The 27,229-nt window shown below is 38.0% G+C and overlaps 1 protein-coding gene and 1 pseudogene across 50 annotated transcripts in view; both read right to left on the minus strand.

Moving 5' to 3' along the window:
* The window catches only part of PCM1 (pericentriolar material 1), a 117,138-nt gene that overhangs the window by 14,186 nt on the left and 75,723 nt on the right, over nucleotides 1-27,229 (minus strand). For 23 of the 50 annotated variants that reach the window (XM_070068460.1, XM_070068451.1, XM_070068449.1 and 20 more), the window contains 8 exons: nucleotides 20,844-21,008; nucleotides 16,746-16,802; nucleotides 14,058-14,230; nucleotides 12,967-13,098; nucleotides 9,679-9,799; nucleotides 7,779-7,937; nucleotides 6,940-7,076; nucleotides 1,186-1,320 (listed from right to left, as the gene is read on the minus strand). In XM_070068460.1, coding sequence (XP_069924561.1) covers nucleotides 1,186-1,320; nucleotides 6,940-7,076; nucleotides 7,779-7,937; nucleotides 9,679-9,799; nucleotides 12,967-13,098; nucleotides 14,058-14,230; nucleotides 16,746-16,802; nucleotides 20,844-21,008 — 1,079 coding nt within the window. The remainder of the gene's footprint in view (nucleotides 1-1,185; nucleotides 1,321-6,939; nucleotides 7,077-7,778; nucleotides 7,938-9,678; nucleotides 9,800-12,966; nucleotides 13,099-14,057; nucleotides 14,231-16,745; nucleotides 16,803-20,843; nucleotides 21,009-27,229) is intronic. The other 27 variants (XM_070068464.1, XM_070068463.1, XM_070068462.1 and 24 more) reach the window with 2 other exon arrangements.
* On the minus strand, nucleotides 23,418-25,592 carry LOC138848489 (RING finger protein 11 pseudogene; annotated as a pseudogene).

Raw genomic sequence — 27,229 nt, forward strand, 5'->3', positions numbered from 1 at the left:
CTATGCATTGTAGGATGTTTAACAGTACCTGTTCCTTTCTTCCTTTCCTACCCCCTTTCATCCTTCTTGACATGACAAACTGCAGACATTGCTAAGTATTTCTTGGAAAGTAAAATCTTCTTGTTCAGAATCACTGTCTTAATTTAATACTTTTTTTTTTCCTTTTTTTGACAGGCAGAGTGGACAGTGAGAGAGAGAGACAGAGAGAAAGGTCTTCCTTTTGCCATTGGTTCACCCTCCAATGGCCGCTGTGGCTGGCGTGCTGTGGCCGGCGCATCGCACTGATCCGAAGGCAGGAGCCAGGTGCTTCTCCTGGTCTCCCATGGGGTGCAGGGCCCAAGCACCTGGGCCATCCTCCACTGCACTCCTGGGCCATAGCAGAGAGCTGGCCTGGAAGAGGGGCAACCGGGACAGAATCCGGCGCCCCGACCGGGACTAGAACCCGGGGTGCCGGCACCGCAAGGCGGAGGATTAGCCTATTGAGCCACGGCGCCGGCTAATAGTTACTTTCACAGCCCAAGTCTTGAAAGGCTGCTTTCTGGGATCTAAAATTTCTCAGATTACTCAAAAAATTATTAAAAAAAAAAAAAGTCGCACAGGGCTGGCACTGTGGCATATTAAGTTAGGCCTCCACTTGTGGCTCTGGCATCTCATATGGGTGCTGGTTCATGTCTCAGCCGCTCCACTTCTGATCCAGCTCTCTGCCGGTGGCCTGGGAAAGCAGTGGAGGACAGCCCAAGTGTTTGGGCTGCTACAACCACGTGGGAGATCCAGAAGAAGCTCCTGGCTTCAAATTGGCCCATCTCCTGCCATTGTGGCCATTTGGGGAATGAACCAGCAGATGGAAGACCTCTCCCTTTGTTACTCTACCTCTCAAATAAGCCTTAAAAAAAAAAAGTCACAGAACACATTCTTAACTATTTCAAACCTGAAATGTTCTAAGTGAGTAGGAGAAAAATCAAAGTTTTATTGGAGTTGGAATAAGCCTTAAGGATTATCAAGTTAAATGAAAATGCAGATTCTAATTTTTTAGACTATGTAAAAGAATAAGTCTTTTAAATGTCATCCAAAATGAATGCTATAATTCGTGTCTATCTTAAAAAAAAAATGCCAGAGAGTACCCCCATGCCTAAAATCCTAACCAGGTAATACATATTGGTAGGTCATATAACTATAAACTCTTACCTGTAATATACTTCCAAGTTGCTTATGAAAAAACTTTACAAATTCTTTGCTTTCATCATTTTGCTGGGTAAGAGTCAAAACCATGCGTCTTACTGAAGTAAGAAGTTGAGAAGAGCATACTTCATCCATGTGTTCCTAAGAAAAATTCTATCTGGTTAGGATATAAACTTAACTATTACTGAAAAAATATCCACATATGAAATTGTTTTTCTTATATAGGTGCTTCTCAGTTTTAAAATGCACATTTGGAAAATTCGTAAAAGCCAACATACATTGAGAGGCTTGCCAATTTTGAGCCACTGTACAGGATGATGGCAAGTAAAAGAAACTGGGTCTTCCAACATTTTTCATCATATCTATTCTGTACGAAGCAGAGCCACAGTTTCCATTTTGCCTATCTCTGCAGCTCAGTTCAAGTACTTTTACAACCATACTCACCTTCAACCCAATTCCATGTCTTGTCTTCCTTAGTTTCTCAATCTTGGCTATACTGACATCCTGCACATTGTATAATGTTTAGCAGCACCCTGGCCTATACCCTTGTCCTCTATTCCCCACATCCTGACAACTAAAAATGTCTCTAGACATCATGAAATGTCTGAACAAAATCACACCTTAACTTTCTTAAACCACTTCAGGCAAGTCTTCTTAATCTTCCTTCAGAAGCAAGTATGAGGTCCAAAATAATCCAAAGCAAGTTTAACTTCCTGAGGTGAGTCTAGAAAACATCTGTATCAAGTAATTTCAAGGTTCTAACCCCTCTTCTGCTACTAAATTCATGTAAGCAGGTTCTATAACCTTTTCCGAGGTCAGTTTTCCCCTTATAATACAGATCTGTAAAACAAGGTAGCCAAACTACATGATACCTAAGATCTTTTCATTATTGGTCAGTATTCTGGTGTGGTGTGTTAAGCTGCAGCTAGCAATGCTGGACCCCATATCAGAGTACTTGTTCTAGTCATGGCTACTCTGCTCCAAACCCATGCTCCTTGTCAATAAACCCAGGCAAGCAGTGGATAATGGCCTAAGTTCTTGGGTCCCTGCCAGCCACAAAGGAGATCTCGATGGAGCTCTTGGCTTTGGCCTGGTCTAGTCCCAGCCATTGTAAGCATTTGGGGAGTGAACCAGTGGATAAAAGGTCTTTCTTTCCTCCTCTCTCTGACATTCTGCCTTTGAAATAAATAAGTAAATCTTAAAAAAAAACTTATGTGTTGGGGCCGGCGTGTGGGCGCCAGTTTTAGTCCCGGCTGCGCCTCTTCCAATCCAGCTTTTTGCTGTGGCCTGGGAAAGCAATAGAAGATGGCCCAAGTCCTTGGGCCCCTGCACCCACTTGGGAGACCAGGAGCTCCTGGCTCTTGGCTTCAGATCGGTGTAACTCTGGCCGTTGAGGCCATTTGGGGAGTGAACCAACAGATGGAAGACCTTTCTCTGTTTCTCCTTCTCACTGTCTGTAACTCTACCTCTCAAATCAAATCTTCAAACCAAACCAAACAAACAAACAAAAATAAACACTTATGTGTCAAGGCAAGCAATTAAAAAAATAAAAAAGACCTTGTATCTTTAAGGGTCAATTACTTGTAGACAAGTCAGATATGAAAGTAATTCATCACAACAAGCTCTGTCTTGTCTAGTAGATGGTACATTTTTAATTGTAGCAACTTATTTCACACAGTGGGGCTAGCTCAAAGGAGATATTACTTGCTGACTAAACAAATATCATAAAGTAATGCTAGACTTAGCATAATAAGGAGCTATAGCAGCCAGTATTTTAGACATAAAAGTATGTGAAGAAATATTTCAGCCAGGCAGAAAAGAGGGAAATTATTTTTTATTTTTGTTAAAGAAGACAACTAATGCCAAAGGTTGATATATGAAAGAAGGTATGGAAAGTACTAACAGGAAGTTGAGTACAGAGTGGTGAGAGGGATCGAAACGAAGTACATCAGATCCAGTGTGAAGGTTCCTAAAAGTTAGTTTGGATTTAATCCTGCTTTGTGCCTAATATGACAGGCAGTCTAGGTAAAAGACAAGAGTATGAATTAAGGTTATGTTCTTAAAAGAATAAAGTAAGGTTGACTTAAGGTTCTAATTGAATTTTTGACTCAGTGACAATAGAGAGATAAAAGAGGTAAAGTCTGGCTTATGTGAGCAACAAAGTGTAATGCTGACAACAAAGAAAGTCAAGATCTGAAATGAAAAGATACACAATAAATAGCTTAAATTGATTTATAAGGATATAAATACATATATTCTCTTTTGGGAGGTGGGAAATATACATATTCACAAATAAGACAAATTCACAGAACAGTTAAAACTGATAAATTTATGTCTTATGTCCTCCAATTTCTTTTCCCAGTCTTTGAAATCCTTCCTAAATATAAGAACTAAGAGATATGTATTTTCCTAGTGGGGAAACACAAGCACAGCATGATGACTGACGTAAATGCTGTAATGAACACATGGACCAAGTAACCCAGAACAGTGAAAAGGAGGAGAGCACTTCTGCCCAATAGAGACAAGCAGTAGCATTTGGGTTCTTTCCTGAAGATCAACACTGACGAAAGGCGAGGAGGGCACTCCAGGCAATGGAAATAACAAGGTGCATTTCGGAACAATGTCAAGCAGGCTGGAAACAGTAAAGATGCTATAGGACTAGTCTGTGAAAGGTTTTACGAATGATGCTCAATCTGATCTTTATGGGCCAGCTGTTTTCAAATTATATAGTTTTTATAGAGCTTGAGTAATTTGAAAATCACAGCTGAGAGCTGTGGGCCCATTCACTGATTATTTACTGAGTGAGTGCCTAGTATATGTAGTTACTAGTGTTTTTAAAAATCATCTTATGTATTTTTCATTTTATTTGAAAGAAAAAGACCTGCTGGCTCAATCTCCAAGTGCTCTCAACAGCTGGGGCTAGGCCAGGCCAAAACCAGGAGCCAAAACCTCCCAGTTTCACGCTTGGGTGGCAGGAACCCATGTACCTGAGCCATCATCTGCTGCCTTGCAGGTACTTTAGCAGAAAGCTGGGTAGGAAGTGAAGTAGCCAGGACTCAAATCTGCACTCTGATATGGGATGTAAGAATCCCAAACAGTGCATAGCTCACTGTGCCACAAGCCTGCTAAGGTATTATTTTCTTGACAATGACCAAAAAAGATGATTATTTCTGCTGTCGTGGAGCTTATATTTTAGCAGGGGAAGACAGACAAAACGATAAGCAAATATTAAATAGCCACGCAGGTATTTGAGGGAAGAACGTTCCAACCAGAGATATTACCAAGTGCCAAGGTAAAGTGCTAATAACTGGAGCAGGAGAGTTGAACATTAGAAGAGGAAGCAAACAGACTGTAATGTGATTTAGGAGCTGCTGTGACTGCCCAGGAAAATGCTGTTTTTACATAGATCTTCCTGTCTGTCCTCTTGGCTTTTATAAAGTCAGATACCCTGACAGCAGTTGTGGGAACTACTTTCCACAGATCTCTATTCTCTCAAAATATTCCAAAGAAAGCAATTTTGACCTCTGCTGGAACTAGTATCCTACAGAGAAATTACAAGTAGGGTGTAATAAGTGGGTCCAGTAACAGCGTATTTTGTAGTTTCCCACATATCCAGATGAAAAAACTTTCTAATTTTTAAATTTAATTTTAATTTCTTTAATTAGAGTGCCATCTTAGGAACGCTATCTTCATATTCCATTTTTTGTACATTTTTATGCCCTGTTCAAAGCCTTAAAACTGTTCATGTCTGGGGCCAGCATTGTGGCACAGTGGGTGAAGCCACCACCTGCAGTGCCAAAATCCCCTGTTACTACTGGTTCAAGTCCCAGATGCTCCACTTCCAATCCAGCTCCCTGCTTATAACGTGTGTGGGAAAACGGTGAAGTACGTGGGCTCCTGCCACCCACGTGGGAGACCAGGATGGAATTTCTGGCTTCGAGTTGTAGTCTGGCCCAGTCCTAGCCACTATGGCCATTTGGGGAGTAAACCAGTAGATAGAAGATATCTCTCTCTGAAACCTTGCCTTTTGCATAAATAATATATAAAAAAATGTTCTTTTGAGTTAGAAATTCTAATGTTCTATAATTATTTCTCAAGAAACAGGTGGATTTTTTTTTTTTTTATTTGACAGAATTATAGACAGTGAGAGAGACAGAGTAAAGGTCTTCCTTCTGTTGGTTCACTCCACAAATGGCTGTTACGGCCAGTGCTGCGCCGATCCAAAGCCAGGAGCCAGGTGCTTCTTCCCGGTCTCCCACACAGGTGCAGGCACCCAAGCACTTGCACCATCCTCCATTGCCCTCCCGGGCCACAGCAGAGAGTTGGATTGAAAGAGGAGCAGCTGGGACTAGAACCCGGCGCCCATATGGGATGCCGGTGCCACTGGTGGAGGATTAACCAAGTAAGCCATGGAGCCGGCCCCTATATTTTTTAATTTAGTTAAATCTTTATTATAGTGAAAAAGAAATAAGAATAAACAAATGTTTATCATTAAGAACTGGTAAAATAAAATCCTACCCTATGAACACTCAACCATCAACAGCCTACCTACAGACAGTTCTTGGTCACCTCTGCTTCTTACTCTTCATGTAACTTCTCAATGCTGGAACAACTGGTCCTGCACTCGAGTTCTAGACCCATTTGCCTTCTCATATTTAATGACATGACTTTAGATAACTATATATGCTATAAACTATCATGTCTATCTCAAGCTGTGCCTTGTTAGCTCAACTGTCAAATTACTACTTGACCTCTCTACACGGTTCTCTAACAAGCAAATACTCGAAGTCCAAAAGAGAACTCTTGACCTCCCCCTTCTCACAAGCCTTCTTTGTCTAACTCATATTTCCTTCAACCAGTTTTGTCTCTCAGTACCCTAACCATTAGTAGGACCTGTTAATTTCTAAAATGTATCCCAATAGTCTACTTCTCCCCATCTTCATTACCACCACCCTTAAGTCACTATCATTTTTCATCTGATCTCATTGCATTCCTGACCCACTATAAGCAACTGTCCAAAAACAAAACACTTTGTTTCTACTGTTTAAAACCTTCTAGGAATTTCCTTTTGAACTTTCAAGCAAAATCCAAACTTCTAATCATGGTCCAAATGGTCCAATAAAATTTTTTATAACTGACCCCTGCCTCTCTTCAATTTAATTTCATACAAATTTCATCACACAGGCTTTCCTTCAGTTCCTTCAACATAGCAAGCTACTTATTACCTACCTTAAGGTCTTTCCACTTTATCTGGAATGACCTTGGTTTAAAACTTCCTCTTCATTCAGATCTCTGTTTAAATGTTCCCTTTTCAGACACTTTGCCTCACTCTCCAGTCTAACAAAGACACTATTATCAATGAATTTTAATGCTCTGTATGGTATGTATCTAACATACCTACTTAATATGTTTTGTGTTTACTTAAGTTACTTTAGTCTAACTTCTCATCCTTGCATGTAAAATCCATGACAGCAAAAGCCTTGGTTTATTCACTGCTATGTCTATAAAACATGGCATAAAGTATGCATTTTATACTTCTGAATGCATAATGAATGTTAGATAATCATTAAAGGATATACAAAAGAAAAATGTTCTTGAAAAATTTAAAAAGCAGAATCTGCAAATACATGTACAAAATAGTACAGAAAAGTTCACAAAATGTTGGGAGGGCTATCTCTGAATACAAAACTCTAAGTGATTTTTAGTTTTACCTTTTGTATGAATTACAGAAAGTTTATTAATTAAAAAAATACTGTTTACCTTCAAAAAAGGAATGACTTCTTTCATAATTGCTTTAATTTGCCGGTCCAGTTGTTGAGTATCAATTCTAGGACATGGGACAGTTGAAATGTCACTTACTGGTTGTTGTGAACTATGATTTTCAATAATGGGAATTTCTGTTTTTAGAAAGAATTATGGATTAGCAAAACAAAGCCTATGTCATCACATCTATGAATTTATGCAAAGATTTATGAATACAAAGTTATGCTTTTATGCTAAAATTATACAAAGAAACACCTATGTAGTTTTAGCACCCCAAATAATTAAAAGAAAACTGTAAGGGCAGTCACTTAGCACAGAGGGTAAAGCACCACTTGGGATGCCTATATCCCATATGTGAGTGTCTGGGTCAAGTTCCAGCCCCACTTCCAATTTGCTTCCTGCTGATGTATAGTCTGAAAGGCAGCAAGTAATGGCTCAGGTACTTTCTCTAAATAAAATTTAAAAAGAAAATCGAAGTTTTTTTAAATTTTTTATTTATTATTTGGAAGGCAGAGACATAGATCTGCTGGTTCATTCCCCAAATGTCTACAATAGTTGGGGCTGGAACAGGCTGAAATCAGGAGTCAAGACTTCATTCTGGGTCTCTCATAAGCATGGCAGGAACCCAGTCATAACTTGCTGCCTATGGGGGTGCATATTAACAGGAAGCTGTAGTTGGAAGCACAACCACAGCTTGAATCCAGGCACTCTGAAATGGGGATGCCAGCATCTCAAGGAGAGTCTTATTGCATTAAATGCCATCTCCCCCCACCACTAATTTTTTTTTTTTTCACATTCAACTCTGATTATTACTTCTAATCAATCTGAAGACATACCTTCTAAATTATTAACCGTAGTAGTGGCAACAGCCCCATCTTCATCCTCAATAATCCTGCAGGGGCATCTCATATCTGAGTTACTTTCAACTTCGGTCTTCACACGCTCATATTCTCTCATTCTAGCTAACGCTTGATCTAAGTGAATCACAGTGTTACCTACGTTTGGGACAGAAATATTTCTAGTATGTAAAAACAAAATTTTTCTTGTATTCCTCAATGCATAATAAAAAATGTCTAAACACAAGAAAGGGTGGGCACCTTAAATATATCACATTTATCTATTTATTACTTAAAATAGCCCTATAAAGTAGATGATAGTACTCTAATTCCAAAGAACTTAAATAATTTGCCGAGGTTTTATAACCAGTTAAATATATGAGCGGGGATTTGAATTTGGGTCTGTAAAGCCCATATTTATCTTATAACATAATTTACTTAAATTATACAAAGAAATTCCAAAATCTATGCAAATTCTGATGAAAACCAACCAACCTCAGACAGGCAAACAAGGTATGGAAAAGGCCTATCAATGAGATTTCCCTATTCTCCTATGTCCACTAGACATAGACAAAGCTAGTGGTAAAGCGGTTTGAGAAAAAAAAAAATAACTGGAAATAGATAGGACTCAAAGACACTGAAAGGAAGGGACAACACGAAGAGGGAAAGGGTGGGCCATAGAGTAAATTCTGCTCTATGACAAGATGAGCTCAAGTACACACCTGGTAATTATTTACTCAGAAAGGAGCTCCAGCTTAGAGTCCTTGAGAGTCAAGAGAGGTAAAAGAAGACTTAGTGTTTTGGTAAAAGGTAGATACCTAACAATAGGACAAGGCTTGGTCCTGTTTTTTTATAGTGGAAAAATGCCTTTGGAATTCAATAAATTTTCTCATCATATAAACAAACATTAGAATAAGACACTGTACTGTTTTATCAACTAAGTGCCTGATAGGTCTGATTAAATACTTAGGTATCTTTTGATAGGCCACAGCATGGAAAACATATCAGGTATCTACATATTTTTATTTTACCTAATCTTTCCAAGTCTAGGACTTAAGTTTTTTCCTCTTTCAAGTTACACAACCTGCAAAGCTTCATTTATTACTAATGGGGAAAAAATGCAACGTGTCATGCCTCAGAGTTACCTAGTGTTTTCACTTAGGTTATTCATGCTAAGCAATCTGAACTTTTTTTTTTTTTTTTTTTTTTTAAATTTAGAGAGAGAAAGAGACCTTCCATCTGCTAGTTCACTCCCCAAACAGCTGCAAGTTTAGGGCTGGGCCAGGGTGAACCAGGAGGCTGGAATTCCATCTGGGTCTCCCATGTGGGTGGCAGGGGTCCAAGTACTTAGGCCATCTTCCACTGTCTTCTCAGGCACATTAGCAGAGAGCTGGCTCAGAACTGGAGAGGCCAAGACTCAAACCGCACTCACATGAGATGCCAGCATTGCAGGTGGCAGCTTAACTTGCTGTGCCATAACACTGGTCCCAAGAAATCAATTCATAACTCAATTATGAAATGTTTTTTATTGAAAATATAATTGGATAAGGTCTGAATTTTTCCTATTAATTCACTGGATGACCTTAAGGATGATCTTTCCCTCAGGGGAAGAGAAATTAAACATTATTTGAACCCTATTAAATGTCAGAAATTTTATATATTTTTTCACAAGAAAATAGCAAGGTAGACAAGATCCTTATTTACTTAGTATATGAGAGTCAAAGATCTGAAGACTTGCTGAAGGTCAAAAAGTTAACAGAAGATTCTGGAATTTTAACTGATGGATACTTTTAAATCCATGTTCTTTCAAACCATAAATACCTTCTTAAGACTTGTCAACACAATTCTACGAATGTAAGAGATAACTCAAGGTTGTGTGCTAAGATTACAAAATTCTTACCTAGATCATCTGTTGCAAAAGGCTCAAAATTTGAAGATACAGAAATGACACTAGCATTATCAGCATCGTTTTGCTCACTTATTTTATGTGCTTCTCTTTCAAAGTTCTTCTCAAAAGTTTCCTAAGTTACAGTAAAACAAAGACTCAAATCACTAATATTTCCTTTAAATTTTTTATAACAAACATTATTTAACAGAAAAGCTAATTATTTTCCTAACATTATATACCTAAAAGATATTCATAAGTTACTTGAGTACTCCATTCAAACATGATTGTGATGTTATTAAAAAATTAAAGTCATTAAAGATTGAACATAGTCATAGAGAACATTAAAATACTAAGTAACCTTGCAGAACATCTGTCATTATGTAAATGAGAATATACCCAACTAGCTACTGATTATGAATTCTGAACTGGCAAACTTACAATTTTAATTATTTCTATATCCTGAGGTTAGATATTCTCCTACTTCTAAACCTGAACAATGTCTAGTACAGTACTATACAATAAAAATGACAGCATGTTTTTTTAAAAAAATACTTTATTGAAATATAATTCACAACAATATTAAGTATACAGTTTGATGAGCTCTGACAAATGTATACACTCATGTAACATTCTGTAGAGATCATTTCCATCAATTCAGAAAGTTCCTTTGCACCACCCCCTAGGGCAATCACACCATGCTCATAAGACTTCTATCATTGTCGACTGGATTTGCTGGTTCTAGAACTTCACATAAATATACCATATAATATATACTCTTCAGTGTCTGGCTTCTTTTGCTCAGAATATTCCTGAAATTAATCCATGTTGTTGTGTTTCAGAAGTTCATTATTTTTAATGGATGAGTAATATTCCACTGTATGGATAGACCAGTTTGTTTATCCATTTATTTGTTGGTGCTCCAGTTTGAAGCTATCATTACTAAAGATGTTATGAGCATTAGTGTACAAGTATTTTTGTGGACATATGTTTTCATTTCTCTTGGATGAACACCTAGAAGAGAAATTGCTGGGTCACATGCCAAGTTTGTTTATAAGAAACTTCCAAACTGCTCTCCAAAGTGGCTGTGCAGTTTTACAATCCTACAAGCAGTAAGAAAGTTCTGATTGCTCCAAATGCTCATGAACACTTACTGTCAGTCTTTTAAATTTTAGTCATTCTAGTGAGTACACAGTGGCATCACATGAGGTTTCGATTTGCACAATAACCACTCATGACTCTTCTTTCATGAAACACCTGTTAAAATTTCTTGTCCACTTTTAACTGAATTGTTCTTTAAGTTCTAAGAGTTCTGTATGTAATGTAGGTACAAATATTTTTGTCTACATCAAGGTCATAATGATTTCCTCAAATTTTCTTGCAGTTTTTAAAACGTTCTGGGACTGGCTCTGTGGCGTAGCCGGTAAAGCTGCCGCCTACAGTGCTGGCATCCCATATGGGTGCCGGTTTGAGTCCCACCTGCTCTACTTCCAATCCAGCTCTCTCCTATGGCCTGGGAAAGCAGTGGAAGATGGCCCAAGTCCTTGGGTCCCTGTACCCGCATGGGAGACCTGGAGGAGGATCTTGGCTCCTGGCTTCAGATTGGCGCAGCTCCAGCCGTTGCAGTCAATTGGGGAGTGAACCAGCAGATGGAAGACCTTTCTCTCTGCCTCTCCTTCTCTCTCTCTCTAACTCTTTCAAATAAATCTTTAAAAAAATAAATTCAAATTAATTTTGTGCATGGTGTATAGAGGGGTGTGCCTCATTTATATTTTCATTAAAAGAATTCACAATTGTGTTTTTTCTCCTAGTTACTGACCTCTCAAAAGTTTCCATCACTGCAAAAAGTTCTAGTAGCCAGTGGTGTTCTAGATCAGTGCATATGAACACTAGATGTTGTACTGCTGCTGCTAATTAAATGGTATTAGCAAAGTAAAGATGGCAAAACTAATCCTGAGTTAAAGTTTTCTAAGAAATATTAAAAGAATCAATTTAGTTATTTCAAAGTAATATTAATGACAGTCATTTATGCCAAGTTCCTACATATCAAGTAGTATAGTATTTTTATAATTTATTTAATGCTGCCTACATGAAACTGTAATGTAAAAGACATCTGTAGTTAGGTCTATAAAATCACTAAAAATGATGTTTAACAACAGGACTTTGCATTCTCTACAATTTCAATGCCCAGGTAACTTTAACATAACCTAACACCTCCTACTTTTTATATACACAGCTGGGCCTCTTTTCATTTCTCACAAAATACACAATTTTCAGTTAATTATAATAACCAATCCCAAGTAGCACTTATTCATATTTTATATCATAAAGTCAATTAACACCACTTTGTTCTTGTGTTCACAGTAGTTAGAGCCCAGTGAAGAAACAGTTTAAGCAGAAACGATGAGGTAACTGCTGTTTGAAACTTAAGTTAAAGAACAAAAATTCTGAGAAACAGTATTTGGAAGGAAATTATCTAAAGAAGGGACAAAATTTTTTTTTGAGGAAACAGATTTTCAGAAAAAAGTTGTGTTAACATTTCAGCACTGGGCAGAAACATAGTAATATGCTTCCAACTATCTCGAGCACGTATCTGCTCATTAATTGTGGCATTCTTACCCCTGGTCCTCCAGGTGCTAGAGCTATCATTAAAAAATGAGTATCTGTGATGCCACGAGCATATCAAATTGTTTATAACAGAATTAAGATCTGACCTTTCATATAAATGACTTCAAATACATAGCATGTTATTGCTTCAGTATCCCAGTAATTGCATCGCTCAGACAACTATGCACCAGGTGCTATTCAGTGGACACAGTTTACAGAATTTTTATCATTCTCCTTACCATTAGTCCCCATTTCTAGGTTCTTTTCAATTTATTCAAAAATTTCACCATCAATTAGAATGCATTAAAAGACATTTTTCTGGACTTTCTTTCACCTAGGTGCTTTTAATCCAAAGATCTGATTTAATTAATGGTTCTTATAATCTGACTACTGTCTGGATCATTGAATGTCTTGATATAAATGTCAACATTTATTAAATGTCAGTCACCCTATGTTGAGCAGTGGAGATAAAAATATGGCAATTTTTGATTTCATAATCTATCATATGTAATTTTTAGTATTTTCTGCTCTATTTTGTGTTTTATACCTCACCCTTAAAAACTAAAAGAATACATTATACCTAGCTTTTAAAAAAATTTAAAATCAAGTATCTAAGATAGTGTCACAGTTTTACAACATACTTTTGTTCACTCCAAACTTGTTACATCTACATTTCACTAATCATTATCAGCTTACATCATCAGTAGTAGCAAGGCTTTCACTGGGAGTAAGTTCTGAGTTTGATGCTATCCAAGTACTAGAGTTCACTGACTTTGCATTTTCCCCTTCTTTTTCATGACTCCCAGAAACATGTCTGGATAATATGTCCTAAATAAGAAAATAAAAGTCATTTATATAAAACACGCTTAATCCCAAATTTATGCTACAAATTTAAATGCAAAAGCAGACAGGTGAACAAATGCAGTACTTTTCACCTCACAGGCTGAAAGTGAGGGAGAAATAACATTAAAGATAAAGAAAGACTGTTCAGAATCACTTTATCTGAAAGTTACTTAAGGGACCGGAGTTGTGGCATAGTGGACTAAGTCACCATCTGCAGTGCCCGCATCCCATATGGTCACTGGTTCAAGTCCTGGCTGTTCCACCTACGATTCAGCTCCCTGCTAATGTGCCTGGGAGAGCAGCGAAGATGGTCCAAATGCTTGGGCCACTATACCTATATCAGAGACCTGGAAGAAGCTCCTGGCTTTGGCTTGGCTCAGTCCCAGCTGTTGCAGTCATCTGGGGGAATGAACCAGTGGATGGAAGACTGACTGACCTCTGTGTCTCTCCCTCTCTCTCCATCTCTCCCTTTCTCTAACTGCCTTTCAAAAAAAAAAAATGAATCTTAGGGCCAGTGCTGTGGTGTAGGGGGTGAAGCCACCACCTGCAGTGCCGGCATCCCATATGGGTGCATTTATGTCCTGGCTGCTCCACTTCCAATCCAGCTCCCTGCTAATGCACCTGGGAAAGCAGTGGAAGATGGCTCAAGTCCTTGGGCCCATGCAACTATGTGGGAGACCTGGAAGAGGCTCCTGGATCCTAGCTTCGGATTAGCACAGCTCTGGCCATTGTGGCCATTTAGGGAGTGAACCAACAGATGGAAGAACTCTGACTTTGCCTTTCAAATAAATCTTAAAAGTCACTTAAGCTACATAGAAGTTTTCAATAAAATGTGAAAACACAGGGAAAAAAGATCAAATGGAACAAAGATACACTAAACTCTATATAAGTAACCAGATAAAAATCTCAAAAGGGTAATTAAGAGAATGGTAGGTACCAGATACCTGTAGTGCATATAAGGCCCTCTGTCTCAAGTAGTCTGTATTAAGCAGTTGAAGCTCATGGAAGAGTTCAATAAGAAAATGTGGACGAGACTCATTTTGAGAAATTAATGTAGCTACTTCAGAATAAATAGTATCCCGCAAAGCTTCAAACATGGAAAAATCACTCCCAGTTTCTGAAAGATATAAAATATCAGGAATTTAATACTGATGAAATACCTTCAGGACAATTTCTATCAGCCTGCATCATCACTCTAAGCTTAAAATTAAAAAAACCAGAACACAATTCTATGTTAGGGTTTTTGTCACAGAAAAAATGCTTAAAATTATCAAGTTAAATACTTTTACAAATATCAAGATAAATAATATATTAAATATTTAAATGCATGAATAATATTACCTAGCATTACTCAGGATTACATTTATTTCTTAGTAAAAATAACCTAGAAAATTTTATATACTTCATGGGAGTAATCAGAATCTTTCAGTGGTTGATGAAGTAAGTCTAATTTTTTTGTTAATATGAACTTCACTACAGAAAAAGGAAAGTTGCTTATTTTGTTTAGGACAAACTGAATATTACTAATGAAAGTCTATTTTAAGGTCTATTCAGTTAAGTCTGCTAATTCGAAAAATCTCATCTACAATTCAGAAAAGCTGTATACTGATGAGTAATACAATCTGTAACTGAACATAACAGGTCAATTCCACTACAGTGTTTTAATTTACATACCTAGTATAGATGGGAGCAAACAATGACCAATTTGAATTTTCAGTTTCGTCAAATCGAGGAATCACTATGTCATTTAGCTTTATTTCTACTATATATTAATTTATTTATAACAGAACTATCACTCCTAAATATACAGTCATACCCTAATTTTAAGAGTAGAAATTAAGAACCATTTCCATTTTGAGTAATCACCAAGAATAAAAAAGTCCCCAAATAGTTCTTTCAGCTATCAAATTCTGTAGCTTTCTAGGGCAATTATAGAAACACAAATAGTCACTTATATATTCAAGTTCTGCAAAAGGTCAGTAAACTGTAAAGAATTTCACATGTTGAATGTTTTAACATATTGATTTCAAATAACTGCAAGAGAATAAACAATTCTGTAAGGGATAAGAAATGCAAAAGGAATGTGTTTCAATGCAAAAACTATCCACTGATTAACAATAATTTAATATCTTCACGTCTTCAAGAAGCATAAAATAAAAATACTACTTATACATGATTTCCTTATCTTGCTTTACATAGTTATGAATGAGTTGATACACTAAAGTTCTCTTAAATTTGTTCAAATATGATAAAGTATATATATGACACTTATTATAAGCAGGAGCCATAATTATCTCTAACAAATCTCTACTTTTAGGAAAAAATCCAGATAAGATGTGACTTGATATGAATTTTCCATTTATTATATTACAGTTCAACCATAGCTGTTTAACTTCAAAAATATTTATTTCAAAGCTGTAAGAACACATTTATTAACATCTTCAAAATCTCTGTATGTGATAAAATTATTACTCTAAATTATGTTTCATTGAAAATTAAATTACTGGTGACTGGTGGCCGGCACTGTGGCTTAGTGAGTAAAGCTGCTCCCTGCAATACAGGCATCCCATATGGACACCGGTTTGAGTCCCCGCTGTTCCACTTTCGATCCAGCCCTCTGTTATGGCCTGAGAAAGCAGTGGAAGATGGCTGAAGTCCTTGGGCCTCTGTGCCCGCATGGGAGACCCGGAAGAAGCTCCTGGCTCCTGGCTTCAGCCCAGCCCAGTGCCACTCTTTGTGACCATTTGGGGAGTGAATCAGTGGATGGAAGACTCTCTGCCTCCCAAATAAATAAATCTTTTAAAAAAATTACTGCCAAATAATAAATTATGCTGAACACAAGCTTCATCACTCTATTCTACAGTCAATGGGTAGACAGTTTATGCCAGTTTCTCCTCCTGAACTAAACTGATTAGCTTTGGTTTAAAAAGTTCCTAATTTCAATGATGTTTCTCCGGTCCCATCCTGACTTTACCCCATTTTCAGAGTTCTTTTCTGTGAAAGTGTCACTGCTATATATATTCTGCACAGTTCAGGGTCCTTCTTTTCCTTCTGTAGATTCCTTTAAATATTTAAACAGGCTTTTGTTTTTCACTCATATATAGCTGCAGAAGGAGTTAAAGAACATTTACAACAAAAAATCATATAGAACTATATTTAATAATACATACAGAAAAAACAGCATACTGGACTCTAATTTCACATGTTTACTTATCATAGTCTGCATGTCAAAAGTGATTTTTTTCTTAGTTTTTTAAGATATTAATTGGCAATGAAAAATAAGCAATAACAAATCTCCAAAAATATTAAGGCTTTTAAAAATTAAGAAATATAACTTCCAATGAAATACTAAATCATAAAATTGGTTTCTATCACCTTTATGAATATGATAGGTTAGGCTGCATACACACATACTAAGAGAAAATAAAAGCAAGAAAAGCAGCTAATTTTACCAATCAGGATTATATATGAAAGGCTTCAGAATTTTATGAATGAATGAGTTTTCATTTTTATAACAGATACATATCATACACACACTAAGCTAAATCTAAAAAGATACTCAGAACAATAAGGATTTTAGGACCAATGGAAAAAACAACAAAAGTGGACATCAAAACTAAATAGATTGTTACCTGGCGCTTCATTGCATGCATTTCTGTTAGACTGCTGTAGTACTCTCCTAGCATGTGCTGTAGGAAAGGGCAGACATAAGGATGAACATAAAATGTGTTTGAATAGTAACAGGGTCTATATTATGAATAAGTGAATGAAAAAAATATGCAAATTAAAAAAATTGTTTGCCTAAAAATGGTATCACAGTATGGTCTATGCTCTATTTAAAAACAATCTCATCAAGGTTTGCTATGGTGTAGGCCTTTGGGCTACCAGTTAAAACAGGATGCCTGGGTCCAAGTCCTGGCTCCATTCCCAATTCCAACTTCCTGTTACTGCGCACTCTGGGAAACAGTAGGTGACGGCTCAAGTAGCTGGGTCCCTGCCACCCACGTGGGAGATCTGGATTGAGTTCCTGGCTCCTAGCTTCCATCTGGCCCATGCCTGGGACAGCCACAGCTGCTGCAGACATTTTGGGAGGCCAGTGAATGGGAGCTCTTTTTTTGCCTCTCAAATAGAGATTTGCTATAAATTTACATTAATGTGACTGATGATGACTATCATAAAACATTTCTACCACTCATTTTTAGAATATACATTAAGATGAACATCCTACATCCTATAAGTGAGAAGACTCTGAAATTCAATACTAGCAATCATATATGCTGCATTCTAATAATTATGCACAGAGTAACAAGAAGTGTTACTACATACTATAAAAATTGATTAAAACAAACTTTTTAGAACGTAAATATATAGAAATATATATTTATACTACTCAAAACATTTTTAAATTCAATCATTTTCCAAGTGATGGTAGGCAGAACTAAAGTCCTATGACTACCAATTAATTATTCAAGTAACTGATAACTTCTTAAGTTCTTAAATGTCATGTTCTTCTACAAATTCCACCTTTTTACTCTTTGAATTTATCACTATTTGGTAAAGACACAATTTTCACAGAGTGAAAAATAGAAACTTTTGGTAAAATTCTGGGTCAAGACAACCAAATTGTTATTGTTGCCCAAAAGAATTCTGAACTTTAGAGTAGACCAAGATTCAATGTTAGTTCTGCCATTTCCTAGCAATAAATACAAATGAAATTTCTTTTTCTGATTATTAAGTAATAACTACTCGTTGTAAATATTTTAGAAAACATGACTAATTTAAAGGTGAGGAACCTCTACTAACATTTTGATGCATTTTCTTCCAGTCTTTTTCATTCATATTTTTCTTTACTCATAGTTGGATTCATATTGTTTAGACTACACTAAATCCTGACTTTTTTCCTATTTGTTTCCTTAGGATGGATTTCTATGAGTGATATTACTGGATTAAGGGCATGATTTCTGAAGCTTTCCAGATAAGTTTTACTAGCACTTTATCCAGTATGGGGGGGTGGAGGGAGGTGCCTTCTCTATGATTCCTGATCTGAAAAACGGAAATAAAACCAACTCAGAATAACAAGGCTCAAAGAAGATGTGTAAATAATTCCTTAAGTAATTTTATACATTTCTTAATGATAAAGTGGCTTTAATACACCTGCTGTTAACCATTTTCACCAAGGCTCTTAATTGATAACTGAGATCCTGAGTCTGAGTCTTCATTTACTGGCTCCTTCTCCATGTTTCTCTGAGATACTCTTTAGGATCAGGAAAGTATCAGTACTTATTTAAACTGAAATGGTGACAAATAAACATGTCTCCATTATTCATAACACTTACTGACAGCCTACCATTTATCAGAGGTTATTCTAACATTTAAATACAAATATGAAAACTATCTGCTGCCAAGGGATACCAACAGTTAAACAGATAAATACTACATAATGTGATACAGGCAACAAAACAGGTTTTCACAGGCTTACAACAGAAACAAAAAGGAGAAAGGGGAAACTATCTTTAGCTCGGATACACATGAAATTTCAGGGTTCCAGAATTAAAATTTTATCTAAGAGTTCACCAGTAAAAAGGGTTTACCTGAGACAAAAAGACTTGAAGCAGACAGAATAACCGTTTAGTTGAGAAATAACAAAACAGCTATGGGGAAAACTCAGTTCAGGGTTACTGAAAGAATGAAGTTTGGGGCTGGTATTGTGGCACAGGAGGTTAAACTCCTGCCTGCGGCACCAGCATCGCATACAGGTACTGGCTCAAGTCCCAGCTGCTCATCTTCCGATCCAGCTCAAAGCAGTGGAAGATGCCCCGAGTGCTTGGGACCCTGCACCCATGTGGGAGACCTGGAAGAAACTTCTGGCTCCTGATCTGCCCAGCTTCAGCTGTTGAGGCCATTTGGGGAGTGAACCAGTGGATAGAAGACCTCTCTTTCTCTCTCAAATAGATAAATCTTAAAAAAAAAAAAAAAAAAAAAAATGATGTTCAAGGGGCCAGCATTGCTGTGCAGTGAGTAGTTATCACTTGCAACACCACAATCCCATATGGGAACTGGTTTTTGTCCCGGATGCTCTACTTCCAATCCAGCTCCCTGCTGATGCTGGGAAAAGCAGCAGAGGATGGTCCAAGTGCTTAGACCCCTTCTACCCACATGGGAGGCCCAAATGAAACTCCTGGCTCCTGGTTTCAGCATGGCCCACCAGGCCATTGCAGCCATTTGGGGAATGAACCAGCGAGGGGAAGATCTCTAACTCTTTCAAATAAATAAATAAATCTTTTTTATTTAAAAAGATTTATTTGAAAGAGCTACACAGAGAGAGAAGGAGAGGCAGAGAGAGAGAGAGGTCTTCTATCTGCTGGTTCACTCCCCAGACGGCTGGAGCTGTGCCAATCCGAAGCCAGGATCAAGGAGCTTCCTGGGTCTCCCACATGGGTACATGAGCCCAAGGACTTGGGCCATCTTTCTTTCTTTTTTTTTTTTTTTATTTTGACAGGTAGAGTTATAGAAAGAGAGAGACAAAGGTCTTCCTTCCGTTGGTTCACCCCCTAAATGGCCACTACAGCCGGAGCTACGCTGATCCAAAAGCCAGGAGCCAGGCGCTTCTCCTGGTCTCCCATGTGAGTGCAGGCACCCAAGCACTTGGGCCATCCTCCACTGCCCTCCCGGGCCACAGCAGAGAGAGAGCTGGACTGGAAGAGGAGCAGCTGGGACTAGAACCTGGCCCATATGGGATGTCAGCGCTGCAAGCGGAGGATTAGCCAAGTGAGCTACGGCACCGGCCCTGGGCCATCTTTCACTGTTATCCCAGGCTACAGCAGAGAGGGGATCAAAGAGGAACAGCCGGGACCAGAACTAGTGCCCATATGAGATGCTGGCACTTCAGGCCAGGGCTTTAACCTGCTGTGCCACAGCACTGGCCCCAATAAATAAATCTTAAAACAAAACAAAAAAAAACAGGATAAAGTTCAAGGCAGTAGGTGATAGAGTTTGGAGAGGAAAGAAGGAACCAAATCCCTGAAGGTCATATGTATTACACATTAAGGTACTCATATTTTGTCTTATAGATACTGTGAAGCCAAGGTTTTAACCACAGTGTTATAATAATTTTATAATAATTTTATATCTAATTCTTTAGATAATATTTTCAGAATTTCAAACTAGGAGTTCCATATTAATGCCAACTACTCTACTTGTTTAGAAAGAATTGTATTAGGGAGCATGTGTTGTGGCATAATAGGTTAAGCCACAGCCTGCAAAGCTGGTATCCCACATGGGCGCTGATTTGCATCCTGACTGGCTCCACTTCCAATCCAGCTCCTTGCTAATGCACCTACAGGCATCAGAGCATGGCCCAAGCCCTTGGGCCCCTACAGCCATGTGGGAGACCCGGATGACGTTCCTGGCTTTGGCTGGTTCAGCCCTGGCTGTTGCAGCCATTTGGGGAGTGAACCAGCAAATGGATGATTTCTCTCTCTTTGTAATTCTTTCAAATAAATAAAGTCTTTATATATAAAAAAGTATTAGATTGTGTAAAAAACTAGTATCAACAAAAATTATTTCTAATTTACATTTGTTGGCATCAAGGAATGTGTACCATAATCTCTAGTGTAAAACTTTGCCTATGATAGAAATGTGTGATATACCAGTTTTAAAACTTGCTTTAGTATAGCTTTTCAAATCTATGATGAACTCCTTAAATTAAAGCAAACCAAAAAAGAACATACCTGAAGATATTTCTGTAGACCTACTATATTTTATTATTTTTTCCAGCTGCTCATGATTCTTTCTGCTGAATACTTTTGCTTGAACAGGCTCTTCAGTCTGGGCTGAATGTCTGTTCCTACTTTTGCAAGGTTCACATGTGCTAGACATACTGGCACTTTCATACCCTTGAGTAAAAAAAGTGACAACTGTTAACAGTTGCAACTAACTCAGACTGAAAGGGAAATTGACTTCCATAGTGAGATAGTACAGGTAACTCAATTTAAAATGTTATGAAGGTTGGTATAAACAGAATACAAAACAGCAAATAATATTGCCTTGAAGGTATCTTTGCAATAATTTTGGAAGCATGGTATAAGTAATAAATTCTAACACTTCATGGTTTTTTGATGACTGTCTTAACATGTATGTCCTAACTTGAAGCATGGTATATGGCAGACTTTATACAACCCAAATTCTCTAGTAGCATCAAGTTAACAATATTCAATATTACTATTTACAAGAAAGAGTTTAATCTGTATAAATATCCACAGAAGCTGTAAGAGCAATGGACATCAAATATATCTGCTTTCTTATTATACCTTTTGTGTAACATGCCTTTGTTTAAAAGGTCTTATCCACCTGTAGGTTTATACATACTTGCATATCCTACTCAATTTTTCTCCTAATTGGGTATTTTTTTTTTTTTTTGCATTTTTTTTTGGCATGGTGCAAGGCAGGAATTGAACCTTTTTTTTTTTGTTCTACATGTATAATTGGTTATACCTACCCCCTTCTTACTAAATTAAACTGCACATTGATCAATATATCAAATCATTATATTTAATTTTACTTTTGAGTATTCTATCTGTTCAACTTATCTATTCTAATGCAATTTTCATTCTTTTAGCCAGAGAATTATCGGGTAAGGTAAGTACTACCTAGTTTCTCTTCTTTCCTAGACTATTAGACCTGTGTCTTTCCATATAAGCACTGATATTTTTTTCTTCTTCCAAATCTGCTTTATGCAACTGGATAGAAATTAATGAACAGAAATTTAAGCAAGATACATATAACAATTTAACAGAACCTGATAATCTAATTTCATTCAATCTTTCTCAAATTCATCTTTAAGTCTTTCCATCATGGGACTCACAAGGAATTAACTAACTTATGGATACTACAGTTGAATGTCAAATCTTCAAAATACTGATAACACATTAAAGTCCTCTATAATGTTATTATAAAGAACCTTCAAGATATTTGTCTTTTGAATACAGGAAACTGTTATGGTCAAATATTCAGCTCAATATAAACTAGCAATTCCTTTGTTGAGACAGTTTCTCCTTTTGCTAACAAATGATTTTAGCTGTATTATCATTGAGTTAACAAATGAGACACCTTTGAGTACATAAGGAAAAACAAACACACACTAAGTACAACATTACTACCACATCATTATCAGACCATCTCTATCACTAACACTTCAGAAGCTCAGAGACTTAGAATATTACATTAACTGCAAGAAAAAGATAAAGGAGAAATTCCTTCTTTTTTGAGATCCCAACTATGAATTCGGGTGGTTATACAAATTCTGCATTTGTGTGCAAACATGAAACACATTTATCTTGATTCTCTCTGCTTTGACTCATCAGTTGGCAAGCAGGACTTAATAAATACCTTCCCAAGAAACAAAGACTGAGATGTGTTTTATATAGCTTCAATAACCTCAGCATTATAGTTATGGGAGATACAGTATCCTTTTGCTATGGTTCAAGACAATAGGGAAGGAGGTTACAGGAAAGATAATAAATCAAAATTGTCACAACTGAGAAACTACTCTCAGTTATATTTCACCACGGTGCCACATTCATTTTTATATAAGCACTAGTGGCTTAATTCAATAAATCAGAAATCTTAATATTTAAAATTTACCTTGACTTTAAATTACCACCATATTAACAACCAAAAGAGATACATAAAACACAAAGGAGATGGTAATATAAAACACCACTTTGCTAAAATTGGTTTCTTGACACTTACATCTCAGATTTTCTTTTTAAATAGAAAAGTGACAGTGCATCTCAGTTTGCTTACAAGCTAGGAGACCACTTTGAATTCTGCATTTCCCAACTGCAAACAAAATATAGCAGTTGTAACATCTATAAATAAACTGGTTTTCAAGCACAAGAGCCAGCCCTAACAATAATTAATATATTATTTGAAAATACCTAAGGCAATTAATTCCATTTCCAGTGGAAAAAAAAGAACTGTACAAACAAGCTTAAAACTACTTGTTTTGGTGCCAATGTTATAAAATGTAGCTTTTACTAAAACTTTAACCCAAATGTCAGCAACTTTAAAGAACAATCTGAGTAGGGTTGGGGGGTAGGGAGAGGAGAATGTTATTTCATTTAGGAAAAGTAACCACTATCTTTTTTCCTAATCTTCAACACACACAATTTAAACATATGCAGCTGCTCTAACACTTTACACAATTTCTATGTACTGAAGCAATAACAAGATCTAAATACAATTATATTTTTAAACACGAAGTCAAGGCTTTACGTTAAAAATACCATCCTACATTCCCCCGTAGTTTCTTAAATACCACAAACTTTCCTCAACATCTGCAGCCATCCAGGATCTTTGGGCTCAGTGATAAAAGATCAAACCACCAAAACGATATACTTGAAGTTAGAGGTGAGACCCTGGCTCAGTCAGTCTCAGGATAAAAGCAGTGCTGCATCAACTGGCTCCATGCAGGAGAGAACATGTGAAGGATCTCATCAACCAGTTATTAATATAGTCCAGGTGGGAGATGTGTATACATGGCAGAAATTGAATTGTGTAGCCATAAACAAAGTCCATCATATAGATCATACACTCTGGATCTTTTTCTCTAATTCAGCTCTTTCAGGGTCATAAACTCATTTAGGTAGATGCTGTGTAAGGCCTATTCTTTAAACTATCCTAATTTGTTTCTCTTCAGTCAGCTGAGTTGCTAGCTGAGTGTTGGAAGACAGACTGGAATAGGAGCTTGTTCCTAATATGGTGGCAGTGACATCTAATCAAGCTCTGTCCCCCCAACCAAAAGTAGCCCAGTCAGACAGACTCATGAAGCAGAGAGATGTCATACGAGGTGCGGGATTTGAGGCAGTTCCCCATCTTCTGGGGCAGGGGTGTGTGGTCTTTAAATTCTTCTGACAGTCTTCCGAATTTTGTTCAATTTCAAAACAACCCATGGGAATTCAAAATTGGTATCAAATTTTATTATTTATTCTCTTTGGAGAGAATTTATATCTAATAATTTTAGGTATTCCCATCTAAGAATACAGTTATGTTTCTACATTTAACCAATGTTCTTCAAAAATCTTTTTTTTTAAACATCTAATACTTTCCTTGTTAAATTTACTTCTAAAGTTTTACTTCCACTCAATAGCACTGAGTATTGCTAAGAGAACATCTTCCCATTTCTTTTGAATGTTAGTATAATACAGAAAAATATCTGCACACTTACTTTATAACCAGTCACTCTAACAGTTACCTCATTAACTCCAGTAGCTATTTTCTAACATCTGTTTTTGGATCTCTTAGTGTAAACAAATAATATTAGAAAAAAAATGTTGCATTTTTTTCCCCCCAGTATTTCAGTACTCAATTTCTTATCATAATGCTTTCTAAACAATGCTAAATGGGGTCCCTGTTGTGGCACAGCAGGCAAAGCTGCCGCCTGCAGAGTTGGCATCCCATATGGGCGCTGGGTTGAGTCCCGGCCACTCCACTTCTGATCCAGCTCCCATCTGGTGTGCCTGGGAAAGCAGTGGAAGATGGCCCAAGTACTTGGGCCCCTGCACCCCCAGGGGAGACTAGAAGGAAACACCTGGCTTCAGATCGGCCCACTTCCATTCAATGCGGCCATTTGGGGAGTGAGCTTGTGGATGGAAGATCTCTCTCTCTCTCTGTCCCTCGCTCTTTCTGTAACTCTGCCTTTCAAATAAAATGAAAAAATCTTTTTAAAAAAATGCTAAATGGTAGTATAGTAGAAAGGGGATCCCTGTTCAGTTCCTAATTTTGACAGAAACAGCTTTGGAGTATTTTCATGTACAATGGTGTCTGTGACTGACCATGGCTAACAGCCTTAATTATTATCTTGAAATAACAGCCTTCTTATGTCCATATTAAAATTTTCATTAGGAATGACTTTGACTTTTTATTTAATACACTGCTAGACTTAAATGACTTTTGTCTTTTTTATATAATTGTTGATATTTTCAGATAAAAAGTCATGATTATATTTCTAAAATAAACTCTAGTGATAATAGCCTAATGTTTTTGATACACTGGCAGATCCAATTTGCTAATACTTTATATTTACTTTTCAGTTTATATTAGTGAGATAGATGTTTTCTTTATTGCACTGCTACCTCTCCTCTATATCTTCCCCTATTTAAGGATAACTCTACCACCTGCGGCCCCGGCACCCCAGGTTCTAATCCTGGTTGGGGTGCCAGATTCTGTCCCAGTTGCTCCTCTTCCAGTCCAGCTCTCTGCTGTGGCCCAGGAAGGCAGTGGAGGATGGCCCAAGTGCTTCTTGGGCCCTGCACCCGCATGGGAGACCAGGAGGAAGCACCTGGCTCCTGGCTTCGGATCGGCGCAGCGTGCAGGCCATGGCAGCCATTTGGGGGATGAACCAATGGACAAAGGAAGGCCTTTCTTTGTCTCTCTCTCTCACTGTCTAACTCTGCCTGTCAAAAAAAAAAAAAAAAAAAAAAAAGGATAACTCTAGATTCATATGTTGCTTTGGTTAGTTCACCAATGACTTTTTTTTTTTTTTTTTTTTTTTGACAGGCAGAGTGGATAGTGAGAGACACAGAGAGAAAGGTCTTCCTTTTGCCATTGGTTCACCCTCAAATGGCCACTGTAGCAGGCGCGTGGCCGGCGCATCGCGCTGATCCGAAGCCAGGAGCCAGGTGCTTCTCCTGGTCTCCCATGCGGGTGCAGGGCCCAAGGACTTGGGCCATCCTCCACTGCCTTCCCGGGCCACAGCAGAGAGCTGGCCTGGAAGAGGGGCAACCAAGACAGAATCCAGCGCCCCGACCAGGACTAGAACCCAGTGTGCTGGCGCCGCAAGGCGGAGGATTAGCCTATTGAGCCGAGGCGCCGGCTACACCAATGTCTTCTTTCCACCCTGACAAGTGAAGGGCCTCTTGGATGAGTACAAATTCCTGAGCTGAAAACCTTTTGTCATTGTGTATGTCTAGGTTGCTCCACTTTTCTTTTACTTCTACTTGTGTGTTAAGATTACCTGGTGTCAGTTTTGATCGTTTCCTTTTTATGTAACTTTTTTCATGTGTAAGGTTATGAGACCCTGGCTTTTCCCCTGGAATTCAGAAACTGCACCTATGTATACATAGGTGTATGTGTGTCCTCCAGTCCTGCCTGGACAAAACAGCCAGCTGTTCTGACCTAAAGTCTCAAGTCTTTCATCTCCTTTACTATGTATTTAATTACTGCTTCTCCACCTGCTTCTTCTTGAGAACTCCTTGTATATCAGATCTCCAAGATTTGCCCTTATGCTTCTCATCTTCCCTCTTGATTTTATCTCTAGGTACTTTTTGCTGTTTCTCCTTGGTTTTCTAGGTCAGTTATTTGGGACTTAATAAGACCTGTCCTCTTCTACAAATAATCTAAACATCAGAAGTCAAAGTCATTTTTTCTGATTCTAAAGAATTTATAATTTTTTTTATAATTTTTTTTTATTTTTATTTTTTTGACAGGCAGAGTGGACAGTGAGAGAGAGAGACAGAGAGAAAGGTCTTCCTTTGCCATTGGTTCACCCTCCAATGGCCGCCGCGGCAGGCGCGCTGCGGCCGGCGCACCGCGCTGATCCGATGGCAGGAGCCAGCAGCCAGGAGCCAGGAGCCAGAACCCAGAACCCAGGTGCTTTTCCGGGTCTCCCATGGGGTGCAGGGCCCAAGCACCTGGGCCATCCTCCACTGCACTCCCTGGCCACAGCAGAGAGCTGGCCTGGAAGAGGGGCAACCGGGACAGAATCCGGCGCCCCAACCGGGACTAGAACCCGGTGTGCCGGCGCCGCTAGGCGGAGGATTAGCCTAGTGAGCCGCGGCGCCGGCCCTGATTCTAAAGAATTTATGTTACAACTGAATCTGCTTACATACCCTTTTTATTTTGTTCAAGTGTATATTTCCTTCAATAAATCCATTTTTTACCAGGTTTTGCCTCTTTTAGTGGTCTGCTTCTTACCCTTCTGACTCCAGCTCCTTATTACATGCACTGTTATATTCACTGGCCTGATCAGGACTCTGACCTATGTCCTTAGAGCTGGACTCAAATACTGAGTAGCCTGAATGGTGGTACAATCCCTTCCCTATGGTCAAGCAACATT

The sequence above is a fragment of the Oryctolagus cuniculus genome, chromosome 2 (genome assembly GCF_964237555.1).
Source record: "Oryctolagus cuniculus chromosome 2, mOryCun1.1, whole genome shotgun sequence".
Taxonomy (NCBI): domain Eukaryota; kingdom Metazoa; phylum Chordata; class Mammalia; order Lagomorpha; family Leporidae; genus Oryctolagus; species Oryctolagus cuniculus.